Consider the following 14463-nt stretch of genomic DNA (forward strand, 5'->3'; position numbering starts at 1 on the left):
CGTTTCTGTGGGGGCGTGTTGTACACCTCCAGGTAGCCATATTGCATTTCACAGAGCTGCAGATTGCAAAGGAAAGGTCATTTTTGATAACATTCAATTACACTAGGATGTGTCACAAATTATATATATATATATATATATATATATATATATATATATATATATATATATATATATATATATATATATATATACATATACATATACACACACACACACACACATACATATAAACATACACACATACACACTATTTTTTCCCCCATGAAACTAATTGATTTGCATTATTGCTTAAGGTCAATGGACTCAGTATTGAAAACGGTGGGTTTACCACAACAGCCAGGCAACCAGCATTTTCAGAAAGAGATCAGTAATGGCAGTCCTGTATCTTGCTAATGACAGATCAATTATAAAAGTCCTTCTATACAGGCTACCTTTATGTAATAGAAGGATATTACTGTCTGATTTCCAGGGGAAGTTCCACTCCATCGCTGCACTTTGCAGAGCTTTATAACCTCCGTAGGACAGTGTGAGGACCGTTTATTTTCTCCGTTGTTCTATTCATCTCACAGAGAGGACTGACACACAATACCGCTATTTCCTGCAAAGAGTTAAATATCACGTTCTGTTTCCAGGAGGCAGCATGCGCTCAGTGTGTATAATCCTGCCAATATGCTGAGAAGGTGGCAGAAACTCCGTCTGATTCTTCATGCCTGACATTAAATACGTCTGTGTTTATTCCAAACCATTGTCGTGACGCAGCTTGAGAATACGGCCAGAGGCAGGATTGTATACTGTCCCCGCAAGACACCAAATTCCTCCAGAAGCCGTAATAGCTCCATGCAGGGTAATGAGTCACTCCACTCTGACCCAACACCGATATCAATGTACTAGAGTTCATCTTTAACCACTTCAGCCCCGGATGGTTTTACCCTCTTAATGACCAGGCCATTATTAGTGATTCTGCACTGCGTTACTTTAACTGACAATAGCGTGGTCGTGTGACGCTGTACCTAAATATGATTGATGTCTCTCTCCCCCCCCCCCCATCCACGAATAGAGCTTTCTTTTAATTGTATTTGATCACCTCTGCGGTTTTTATTTTTTGCGCTGTAAACAAAAGACCGTTAATTTTGAAAAAAAAAAAAAAAAGCCTGAATACCTTAAAAAAAAAAGGCATTTTTAGGTGTCCATGAGCAAGAGGCCTAAGAAGTTGCCCAAACTTTTTTTTTTTTTTCAAGGGAGGCACCTGTTATGGTGACAACTCTTCAAGGGGTCATTTCTCTTTACTTTGAAAAGATCTCCTCACTTCCTGTGGTGACTACAGAAGGACAGGAGGTGGGGAGAAATCTCCCCCGCCCGGGTTTTCCTCCACAAAAGTAAAAAATAAATAAAGAGGAAGTGGTAGGGGTTCTAACTATTCTAAAAGCTATCCAATACTAAATCAAATAGTAAAACAAATAAACTTTGACTGTTTCATAACCTAACCTTAGTTTTGGATGGATTCATGCTTCATTCCTCCCCCTCCATCCATCTTGTCTATTTGCACAGATGCCTATAGATCGTATATATAATTACAGGCACATACAATATATGCTGAGCCCAATACCTTTCCACGTGTGCCACGAGTTCCCGCTGCCAATTTACCAGGCAAAATGTTCCAAAAACACCATTATTAAACATATTTTCAGCGTTGGGGAGCAGAAGAAAAACCTAGAAATGACCAAAAGTGCTGATCTGTGACAATATTTCACCTTCCTGCGAGGGCCTGTTTTACATTACAGGTAGAATTCGGTCAGAAACGGATCCCGGCAAGACAAGAGTGAGCAGTGTAAGCGGCAGCCCACGGAATTCCTCTGGTTAGTGCTGGAGAGACTGTTCCATTGTGTCAGACCAAGGGGGGATCAGAGCAAATGACAGGTTCTTCAAAAACCACACACCATCACTGATGGCAAGAGCTGGCACCGTCCAAGCCACAATGGCTGGCCGGCTCGTCCCGTAAGGAGACGTGATGGAATAAAGGTTACTACGAAGAAGTATGTGTCTCACACTGTTTTCTTAGGAAAGTTATGTAGGAGTGAGGAGTGGAAGCTGTACGCTCTTACGGTAATAGCTAGGGAACCTTAAAGTAGTACTAAACGCTCAGCTTTTTTTTTTTTTTTACTTAAAACTAGAGATGGGCCAAAACATATGAGCCGAAAATGGTGTTTTTGGCATTTTTCCGTCAGAGAAAGGTAGCAATAATGGTGTTGAAAACGCACGAGATTTTGCCATGATTTTACTGTGCTTAGTGTGTGTTTTTTATAGGTCAAAAACCAAAAACCGCATCAAAAACGCAACACAGGTATGTTATTGATGCGTTCTTCCTGCGTTTTCAATGCATTTTTGGTGCGTTTTTTTTTTTTCACTGACCAAAGATGCAGCAAGCAAGATTTTTAACACCACAACAGAAGCACAACAGACCAGTGTGAAGACAAACTGAACTTAAAGGGATGCATTTTTCTTGAGCTTTTCTTGCGCTAAAAAAGGTACAGATGACGGCCGACATTAAAATCATATTTAGAGGTGCACCAAATGGAAATTTTGGTGCTGAAATGGAAAAATGTGTGTTATACGCAGATAAATACGGTAATTGTATTATATCTGACTTCTTAGTTAAATATCATGAATTTAAATGAATATGAATTCGTCAGCCATTATTGGCACCCTTAGCACAAGAAAAGTTCAAGAAAAATGCATCCCTTTAAATTCTATGTATGTCTTTACACTGGTCTGTTGCGGTGTTAAAGATTCTGCTTGCTGCATTTTTAGTCAGTTTAAAAAAAAAACAAAAAACACACCTACCTGTTGAAATGGAAATAAAAACGCATCAATAAGGCACCCGTGTTACATTTTTGATCCAGTTTATGTGTCACATGACCTGATGACCTGTACAAACTACACCATAAAAGCATAGTAAAATCATGGTAAAAATTGCCGCAACATCGCAGTAAAATTGCGACAACGTCACGGCAACATCACATGCGTTTTCGGTGCCATTATCAGCACAGTCACGTCAAAATGTCGATAACACCATTTTCGGCCGCCGAAATTTTGGTGCATCTCTATTCATAGTCATTTAAATTCATGATATTAATTAGAAAGTCAAATATATATATATGTATATATATATATATATATATATATATTTTTTTTTTTTTTAAACTGTCATTTACGGTTTGGATTAAGTGCAACCGGTACCAAAATTTCCATTTGGTGCACCTCTAGGCTGCCAGAACCAGATAGGTGGCCTGCAGTCATAGATCACTAACCCCTTAATTTTTTTTTTTTTTTTTTAGTTGAGCGTAAGGGTCAATTAGAAGATACTGGTGACTACAGAAAATTAGGATGCAGAACAATCATGTGCAAGAAATAAAGGTGTCAGGAAAGTTGGGTTCCTAGAGACATTTTAAACACAAATTATTTTTCATGTACGCCTGGAGCGTTACTTTAAAAGCGGAACTAAACCCATCGGTTTAACAGTTTAAAAAAAAAAACAGTTCCATTCCAGGCACGTGCCAAGATTTTAATTGTCACATTGGTTGTGCTTTCAACTAAACTGTCAAACCATCAATGGCTGGTGTCATAACTGATCACATGGCAGTTGAAGATCATACAGAGGCCAAGATGGCAACTTCCTTGGCTGAAAACAATAGGAGGGTTTAATTCTGCTTTAAAAAGGACTGCTTATTCAACATAGGAAATCGACCATCCTTACAAATCATCATCTGTACAATTCTTTCCTTTGCATGTAGAAAAGCAGAATCACGACAACACACACGGGACCAAAACCAAAGAGAAATACCTTGGGCTTCACTATTCCTATTCAAGGACAGGAATATTGGCGGCTGAAAAGAATTATGGAAACCGTAATCCCAAAAAAACAAACAGATCGTCAGTGCGAATATCACTGTGTGCACAAATGAAACGTTATATCAACAATATTCTCATGGGAACTGCAAGAGCTCGCAAGTTTATTTTGCTTGTACCCATAACAAGAGCAGCTTTCACAGCAATTTTACACCCGTTCTGCTACATCATCCACAAAATCATCATGCACAAAACCTGTTTGCTGCAAAAAAAAAAAAGCCAAAGAAAAGAAAATAAAGAAAAGAAACTCACCAATATGTGATGGCCAATCTGCAGTAATGTCAGTACTCCTGACCACCTCTTGCATCTCCAGTGCCACCCCATGAGATAGATCACGGACCTATCTCTATTACGGAGAAGATCACTGACTGACCCATCTCTATTACGGAGAAGATCACTGACTGACCCATCTCTATCACGGAGAAGATCACGGACCCATCTCTATTACGGAGAAGATCACGGACCCATCCCTATTACGGAGAAGATCACGGACCCATCCCTATTACGGAGAAGATCACGGACCCATCCCTATTACAGAGAAAATCACTGACCCATCTCTATACGAAGAAGATAACTGACCCATCTCTATACAGAGATACAGTGGAACCTTGAATTACAAGCATAATCCATTCCAGGAGAATGCTTGTAATAATTTGTTCCACATTGACTTCTATAGCATGCAAAACCGCATGTGGCCAGAAGGTGGGGGGGGGAGACTCGGAAATACTCGGAGACCACTCGGATGCACTCGGAAACAGAGTATTTCTGAGTATTTCCGAACGGCTCCAAGTGTCACCAGCGCCCCCGCACCTCTGACCAAATGCAGTACACTGCAGAAGCTTGAATCCTGCTTGTTTTGCAAGACAACACTCGTAAACCAAGTCAGGATTTTTAAAAAATAATAGCTCGTATTGTGAAACGCTTGTTAACCGTGTTACTCGCAATCCGAGGTTCCACTGTAGATTATTTACACAGTACCCAATATAACCAGTGCTTGCACCCTCCCGACCTCCAATGTGACAAGCTTGGCCTGGCCCAAATCTCCCACTTCATCAGGGCTGTATAATAAAGAGATCCAGTCTGGCTGCTAATCTGGATCTCAATTAAATGCTAGTCTTTGAATAGAGTACTATTAAAACTACTAAAAACTACTCCTCTCTGCGAGACCAGTCCCCTGAAGCCACTTCTCTTCGGTGCTCGATCGGACATAGGCACTGTAATGTTGTCACCTACAATACAGGGCCAGCAGTCCTGCATTGTAAGTGAGGAAGCAAATGCGCGCACCCCCCCCCCCCCCCCAGCAAACTGGAGCATTGTAGGGAAGAGGAGACGCTCTGGCTAAGTAATAAGGTAAATATAAAGTTCAAGTTTTCAGAGACACAAACAGCTCTTAATAAAAAAAAAAAAAAAAAATTGTAAATTAAAAAGTTAAATAATAAAAAAACAAAACACAAGTGGAAATATTAAAGATGCTTTAAAAAGGTGGGTAAAACCATATACGTTTCCCTTGCAAAACAACACTCACCCCTTTCCTCCGCTTCCTCATCATCATCCTCATCATCACCAGATGACGGCATGTCTGAAAGAAAAAAATAAAATGAAAAATAATCTTTTATAAAACCGTCAGACGTCATCCAGAGATTTTTACAAATGATTTTCACATCTTTACCATAAAAGCAATCCTGTACTGCATATTTGAGTCAAATCTTGCCTATTAAAGGGCAAAACCACTTATGACTTCTGCCAGGATTTAGTGCATTTGGACTGAAATAAGAACTCCAATCAAAATAATTTACTAATTTACTAAAATATAGCTTTTGCCGCAATAAAAAAAAAAAAATCTACAATTTCATGATGTCCTATAGTACTTTCTTCTGTCAGTTAATGTTTATAGTTTTCCAGGCTAAATGATGGACAGTATCATTCAACCCACTTCATTTTAAGCCCAAGCTGTAATAGATACCTCCTCCTCCAAAAGCCTGTGATTGGACAGTAAAAAGAGAAACAGCACCTGTCTGTCAATCGGCTTTATCCTTGTCAGCAAATGAACTGATTGGACTAATTGTGCTGCTTCTCACACTGCAGCCCTACCGTACAGGGACTGCAAGAGGCTGATACCAGGTCAAAATTCAGGGGCTTGCATATTAAAATGTGTTTAATGATTATATTGATTTGTTTGCAGCCTACGCGTCCTACGAGCTTCTACGTGGCGAGCTAGTGAAGCAAGCGAGCCAAACAAATTTTTTTTACCCTTTTTCCGACAAACCTGAGCGGGATCTGGCAAAGGTAGGGGTTTTAGGGTGGGGAGTCACAAAGTGGAGATGCACTTTGAGTTAAAGTTCATAGGTCAAAGGTCAGTTGGGGTTAGAACTTAGGGTTAGAGTTTCCCCTTGAAGAACAAGGTTAGGACTCAGGGATTTGAATCCCTCCTCCAAAAGGTCAAAGGTTAGCAGGCGTGTCCCCAGAGGTCAATGGTCAAGAGGCATGGCTGACCCACCCCCACCAAAGTGTTCCGCCTACCCCAACTAAGTCGGGGAATGAACAAGTCAGGGAAAGTGCTTAGGTGGTTGTAAACCTCAGACATGAAAATGAACAAAGCATATCCCCTCTACAGTGTGCACTTGTCTCAATTAGGATCATCAAGTGTCACTTTTGTCCATTGCTTCCTTCCTCCATCAGCATGAATCACTTCTGACAAGTTTTTTCCTGACACCAAGCAAAAAATAGTGACATGGGAGGGACCTCCAGCTGATTTACAGCCTCAGCTCTGATCCTGTGTGCAGTATAAAGGGGGTGTGTCCCATCCCTCCAATCAACCCTCAGAGCTCTCCTCACTGAGCTCTGCAGAGTGTAACTTCAGCTCTCTACCTTGTTTTCTGACAGCTCAGACAAGCTTTATAAAGTATGAACTGCTGTAAAGAAGAGAAGACTGCAGATAGACAGATACAACTTATCTAGAAGGATTTGTTTTTATTTTGGTGTATCACATGAGGCCAGTCACTTCACTGGGTATAGGTGAGGGTTTACAACCACTTTAAAGGGCTTGGCCACACTAGTGGAAAAGGGGTGGTAAAACCCTGCGGCTGATCCACATTTTACTACCCCAACAACTCACTTAATAGGGCCAAGGGTGTACACTAGCCACTGCAGCTGTGTTTTGCATCCACAGCGGGAACTTTACCCCCTATTGCCTGCGGTGGGCACACAACCGTTTCAAGTGCAAGGGACCGCTCTGCAAGTGCCCCGCAAACGCACGCTGTTGCAGCATGAAAAATAGATTTGGAGGAATTGGTGTGTATATACCGGGTCTTGTCCAATCTGTATAGTCAGAAAAGTAGAAGTAGTAGTGCCCTAAGGCACAAGCCAAAACCCCTCACGGATTTGACAAGGGACAGAAAAAAAAAAAAAGTACAAAATATTTTATTATGAAATATGCAACAAACATGAATATTACATAGAAAAAAAGTATACAAATGACAAAAAAAAAAAAAAAGTATAAAAAGCACTCAGTAAGGTACCAAACATGCACGTCATGGATAGAAGACGGTGGTTGCCCAAAAGAAACATGTTGATAGGGCTTAAAGTGGTTGTAAACCCTTTACAATCACTTCATACTACAGGTAAGCCTAGAATAAGGCTTACCTGTAGCTACACTGGATATCTCCTAAACCTGAATGGATTAGGAATGGTTTAGGAGATAAATGTATTTGCATGTTCCGATGTCATTGGCACATGCGCACTTAAGAAAACTGTACTGTACCGTTACCAGCGGCTCCCGCGCTCATGCGCGGGAGTGATGTCATCGCGGGCTCCGGAGCCGCGATGCCCGGAAGTAACCCCCAGGAGAGATGTCGGCGGTGAACGAAGACCGCTGCGGGTGCTTCGATCTCAGGTAAGTAGCCCAAAGAAGGGCAACAAAGCTAATAAAGGGTCTGGAGGATCTTAGTTATGAGGAAAGGTTGCGAGCACTGAACGTATTCTCTCTGGAGAAGAGATACTTGAGAGGGGATATGATTTCAATATACAAAAACCGTACTGGTGACCCCACAATAGAAATAAAACTTTTTTGCAGAAGAGAGTTTAACAAGACTCGTGGCCACTCAATAAAATTAGAAGAAAAGAGGTTTAACCCTAAACTGCGTAGAGGGTTCTTTACTGTAATGCCGCGTACACACGGTCGGACTTTTCGTCTACAAAAGTCCGACAGACTTCCGGCGGACTTTCGGCGGACTTGCAGCAGACTTTCTAACGAACGGACTTGCCTACACACGACCACACAAAAGTCCGACGGATTCGTACGTGATGACGTACACCGGACTAAAATAAGGAAGTTCATAGCCAGTAGCCAATAGCTGCCCTAGCATGGGTTTTTGTCCGTCGGACTAGCACACAGACGAGCGGATTTCGGGGTCCGTCGTAGTTACGACGTAAAGATTTGAAGCATGCTTCAAATCTAAAGTCCGTCGGATTTGAGGCTGAAAAAGTCTGCTGAAAGTCCGGAGAAGCCCACACACGATCGGATTACCAGCCAGCTTTAGTCCGTCGGCGTCCGTTGGACTTTTGTAGACGAAAAGTCCGACCGTGTGTACGCGGCATAAGAGTGGCAAGGATGTGGAATTCCCTTCCACAGGCGGTGGTCTCAGCGGGGAGCATTGATAGCTTCAAGAAACTATTAGATAAGCACCTGAATGACCACAACATACCGGGATATACAATGTAATACTGACACATAATCACACACATAGGTTGGACTTGATGGACTTGTGTCTTTCTTCAACCTCACCTACTATGTAACTATGTAATTCACAATGAGCTAGTATGCTAGGCATACTAGCTCATTATGCCCTTGTCTTGCAGATTTTTTTTTTTTTGGGGAATTTTTTTTTAAGGGTTTACAACCACTTTAACCACTGTACATTCCAGGCATGTTGCAGCGTGCAAATCCAGGGTTTGAGGGGTTAAAGCAGGTGGCAATACAACGCCTCCTCACCGCCTGTCAAATTCTCTTTGAAGAGTGATCCAAATGCAGACTGCTCTTCAGAGACCAAAGCAAGTGTTAAAAAGCCGATATAACTGCCCCAGATTTCAACTCTCCACTTTCGTATTACTACATACAGTAACTATCGTAACTATCCTCCCCTATATCCACTTGAACCAGTTTTCAGAAAAGCTGCTGGAGGGTTTTTTTTTTTTTTTTTTAAAAAGCATGCTGATGCTCTTTTCTAGACTGAGCGTTTACAGGCTAGGATTAAACCGCGTGCGATCAGCGTCTTATATCCGCAATGTTTGCTGTACAGAATTAGCAACTCATTGACCGATTTTAAAAACGTGCTACTTAACATGTTCCCGATCCTATCGCAATCAAAGAGGGCGAGCGTCTAGTGTTCCGTGGTACCTGAAGGAAGACGCCATTCACAATTCTTTTGTGAATTAATATAAAAAAAAAAAAAAACAGCCGCCATGCTTTTAAAATAAGAGTATTTAACATATCAAAAGCTCAGGAAGAGCAGAGGCGCGCTGAAAAAGAGGAACGCACAGAGCTCTCGGCTGGCACAATACTACAGCCGACGTTAAAATATTCTGATATCTTTATAAAAGTAATCGTGCGAAATCATCTCCAACGCCGCTTAGTAATTTCACCGAGCTTCCTGCGGCAGGGGATGTGAAGGAAACACTTTTCTCCCCATACATAATGTATGTCGGCACTACAGAGCTCTAGAGGGGGGCGAACATCCACACCGGGAAAACACAGCTTGCTTGGAAAATGAGAAAATGGACTTTTGGTGGAAAGAAATCTGGGGGAAAAAAAGTTCTTTTTTTCCTCCGTGAATGCGTGTCATTTATCCCAGCAGCGATGGCATATTTGTAGTGAAACCATTAATCACAAATTATTCATTTCGAAGCGGGGGAAGGGAGGTCTCGCAGTGTGCAATAAGTCACGGAAAAAGGTTGGAAAACTCATATGTCAGTTAGCAGCAGGAAATGGTTACCGTTCACATAAAGATAAGCGAGTTTAAAAAGAGCAAAATTAAATATTGAAACAGTCCACAGGAATCATTTGAGAGATCTTATTAATTACCTAATAATCCCCACCTATCTGGGAGCCCTCCATGGAGTCACGTGGAAAAAGGTCCACCAATGCTGTAGGAAAAGTACACAAAAGACCTTTGTCACATATGGCGCCACCTGCTGGGTTAAATGTTTGGTGAAGATTGTATTAAAAAAAAACTTGACTTATTGGATCCTATTATTTTTTTTATTACAGGAACTTCTATAGCGCCGACAATTTACGTAGAGCTTTACATATACACTATATTACCAAAAGTATTGAGACGCCTGCCTTTGCACACACATGAACTTTAATGGCACCCCAATCTTAGTCTGTAGGGTTCAATATTGAGGTGGCCCACCCTTTACAGCTATAACAGCTTCAACTCCTCTGGGAAGGCTGTCCACAAGGTTTAGGAGTGTGTCTATGGGAATGTTTCACCATTTTTCCAAAAGCGCATTTGTGAGGTCAGGCACTGATGTTGGACAAGAAGGCCTGGCTCGCAGTCTCCGCGCCAATTCATCCCAAAGGTGTTCTATTGGGTTGAGGTCAGCACACTCTGCAGACCAGTCAATTTCCTCCACCACAAATTTGCTCATCCATGTCTTTATGGACCTTGCTTTATGCACTGGTCCAAATAGTTTGGTGGAGGAGGATTATGGTGTGGGGCTGTCTTTCAGAGGTTGGGTTTGGCCCCTTAGTTCCAGTGAAGGGAACCCTTAAGGCGTCAGCTTACCAAGACATTTTGGACAATTTCATGCTCCCAACTTTGTGGGAACAGTTTGGAGATGACCCCTTCCTGTTCCAACATGACTGCACACCAGTGCACAAAGCAAGGTCCATAAAGACATGAATGAGCGAGTTTGGGGTGGAGGAACTTGACTGGCCTGCACAGAGTGCTGACCCGATAGAACACCTATCCAGGCCTTCTCAACCAACATCAGTGCCTGATCTCACAAATGCATGTCTGGAAGAATAGTTACACATTCCCATAGACACACTCCTAAACCTTGTGGACAACCTTCCCAGAAGAGTTGAAGCTGTTATAGCTGCAAAGGGTGGGCCAACTCAATATTGAACCCTACGGACTAAGATGCCATTAAAGTTCATGTGCGTGTAAAGGCAGGCGTCCCAATTCTTTTGCTAATATAGTGTATATTGTACATTCACATCAATCCCTGCCTTACAATCTAAGGTCCCTAACTCACACTCACACATATACATACTAGGGCCAATTTACACAGGAGCCAATTAACCTACCAGAATGTCTTTGGAGTGTGGGAAGAAACCGGAGTACCCAAAGGAAACCCACGCAGGCACAGGGAGGACATGAAAACTCCAGGCAGGTAGTGCCGTGGTTGGGATTCGAACACATGACCCTAGTGCTGGCAGGAGGAAGTGCTAACCACTTAGCCACTGTGCTGCCCGAACTGTTTCTTTTGTCTTATTTTAAAGGGATACTAAATTCACACTGTTCATTTACGTTCTCTTTTTTATGTGGATGATGGCACAATAATTATTTTTAATAATTAACAAAAAAAAAAAGTACCTTTTTCCTAATCGATATACAGCTGTCACATAGTGAGGAGGCACTGATGGTCACTGATTGGGGGCACTGGTTGGCATGGTGTGGGACTGATGTCCCTCTAACAGAAACTGGTTATACCGGCTTTATTCTTTTCTTCACACTGACAGTGTGAAGAAAAAAAAACAAAAAAAAAAACAAAACAAAAACCAAAACGGTAACTGGCTTCTGTTTACTTCCGTAATCAGCTGACAACTGATCACATGGTAAAGGGCCCGCTGTGATCGGCCCTTTACCCTGCTTAGATGAGTCTGAAGGGCGGGCGGCACGAGAACTGGAGGTCCGCGCTTTCGGCTATAGCGCGGACATCAAGTGGTTAAACTTGGACTCAGGCTAACATGAAGGGGCATTTAAAGGCAGAAAACAAAAATAAGCTGTCAAAAGCGTTTTTTTAAGCTCAAGCGTCTATGAGGCCCCAAATGTTCTTAGTGAGGTGAAACCGGGCACATAAAATCTCCTGACGTAAGTACAATGTAGTGCAACATAAAATCAACACATAAACAATAGATCTTATAAGATCTTGTAGTGGATTTTAAAGCGGGGTATTTTAATAAAGTGGTTATACAGAGTACTGTACACTATGGGGGAGATTTGCTGAAACTGGTGCACAGAATCTGGTGCAGCTCTGCATAGAAACCAATCAGCTTCCAGGTTTAAATTGTCAAAGCTTAATCGAACAAGCTGAAGTAAGAAGCTGATTGGTTACTATGCACAGCTGTACCAGATTGTGTGCACCAGTTTTAGTAAATCTCTCCCACGTCTATGCCCTTTTTTTGCCTTACATATCAGCTGAACGGGAGAAGTCATTCTGGCCGTGGATTGGGTCATTGAGAAGCAAGAGATGAGATTTATCTGGCTGGGAGTACGATGAGCGAGTTGTTTATTGCATTGAGGTGAGCAGGCACTTTGGTGGAGAAGTTGCACCTGTGCATGAAGAGTGAAGACACGGGGCGTTTTATTGGTTTTCTTTAATGCTTATTTAACACGTCATCATTTTCAATGAACTTTTATATTTTTGGAAACAAATTTACATTATTGGAATATTTTCAAAATTTTTTGGGACTTATATTGCTTAGGTGTTGATTTTATGTTGAGCTACACTGTATTTACATTAACATTTTACACTGTCCCATGGCCATACATAGGTCAAATATCGAATGCTGGACAAATTTTCTGTCGTTTTGTGATCCGGTGATTCCACCATGGATTTTGAAATTTGACCAACCAAGCCTTCAACTTCACCTCATGTTGCTACCAGTGGCGGCTGGTGGGTCTTTGTTTTGGGGGGTGGGGGCGGGCGCTGTCTGCCAGTCCTACGACACTTACCCCATCGGCAGCGGGGATCGGCGGGCACATTGGGGATCGGCAGGCATCTGGTAGCGTCTCCTGTGTCCTCTTCCCTTCTGAGATCACGGCGGCTTCCACCATGCGTCTCCTCTTAAGAGTCCAATAGGATTGCCTGACCTTTCAGCCAATCGGGAAATGAGTAACAGATTCACACTTCCTGATTGGCAGAGAGGCGATGCAGTGTTAGAAACACAAATGAATATTCGCTTGTGTGGACTCCGAGCGCAATTCTCTGCGCTCCGAGCCCACCCTATTTCGAAGCCTATTAGAGCCTATGGCTCTAATCAGGTGCTTCAACCCCCCCCCCCACGCTGTAATTCACACGCCCGGCATCCTGATGAATGGGCCGCCGCTGGTTGCTACAGAAAATTATTTTCATGGCTGGGAATTTTTTCTTTCAGGGAATTTTCTTTTCTTGTGCTCATGCGCATTTCTTTTTCAAATATATTTCTCACGCGATTCTCCCATCATCGATTAGAAAATCATTCGTTTTTCAAAAAAAGAAACCCGAACATGCCCGATCACTCAAATTCGATGACCGCACAAAAATCAGCCATTGCTGCGGCCCACTAACGGTGGAAAAATGCGAAAGAAAATTATTTCAGAATTCAATTTTTTTTTGGTGCGGATTAAATTTATTCTTATTTTGCAAATAAAATTTCCTGGAGTTCAGCTTTAAATTTTTTTTTTTTTTAAAAACTGCAAAAATCTGGTGACTGGAGTCAGCAATCTGAAAGGCGGAGGGGAACCGATCCAATAATTCTTAAGCTAACCTAAGTAAATAAACTCCTTTTTAAAGAGTTGATTTTAGTTTTTTTTTTTTTTCTCAAGGAAATTCCTTGCAAAAAGTTCTTAAAATTAAAAAAAGAAAAAACAGAGTGACCAGAAGCAGGATCAACAAACACTCAGGCCCGGCCTTTGTGCTTCAGCGTGGTATCAGGGTAAGGGGGCAGAGAATAGGAGATTTGATCCTTTAAAAACCATCCAGATTATTACTCTTCCCACTATCAAAACATTTTATCACTTTACCACCTCTCCGAATCCACAGCTGTTTTCTATTCCAAGTCCGACCAGCTGCCCGATTCCAGCCCCACAACTTGCCCCCTTGATCTCTAAAGCATTTTAATGCAATTTTATAGACACAAACACATTTTAGGAGCTCAGAAGAAGTCCTCGGGACCCTTCTCCTGTTACTATTTTACTAGAGTAAGTAGGTGGCGGACTTGGCGAGAGGGGGAAACCACTCCAAAAGTCCAAATGCCTCGCTGACTATTTAATTGATGTGACCTCCAAATGTCTCCTGGAATTTCAAATAAGACATGATTAAGATCAGATGTATAAGAAGGTGGCAGAGAAGGGAGGGGAGGGGGCGGCCCGATTCCTTTGTTTCAGCTTCTTTTAATTTGGGCTACAGACAGAGACTTGCGGTGAGGTCAGGCTTACATCTCACCAGGTTTCCATGTGACTTGCGCTAGGGAAAGGCGTTCAGCTGGTGAGGAGTTTGTGAGCTTTCGTTGTGCAAATAACAAAGATTGGGTTGATTCCCCAGTTAACCCAGCTGGATTTAATAATT

At 42.1% G+C, this 14463-nt stretch overlaps 1 protein-coding gene across 6 annotated transcripts in view; it reads right to left on the bottom strand.

Annotated features, from left to right (window-relative positions):
- The window catches only part of FGFR3 (fibroblast growth factor receptor 3), a 146822-nt gene that overhangs the window by 69374 nt on the left and 62985 nt on the right, over nt 1-14463 (bottom strand). For all 6 annotated transcript variants that reach the window (XM_073610931.1, XM_073610930.1, XM_073610929.1 and 3 more), the window contains exon 4: nt 5435-5488. In XM_073610931.1, the coding sequence (XP_073467032.1) occupies nt 5435-5488 (54 nt within the window). The remainder of the gene's footprint in view (nt 1-5434; nt 5489-14463) is intronic.

Source organism: Aquarana catesbeiana, linkage group LG01 (assembly GCF_042186555.1).
Source record: "Aquarana catesbeiana isolate 2022-GZ linkage group LG01, ASM4218655v1, whole genome shotgun sequence".
Lineage (NCBI taxonomy): Eukaryota > Metazoa > Chordata > Amphibia > Anura > Ranidae > Aquarana > Aquarana catesbeiana.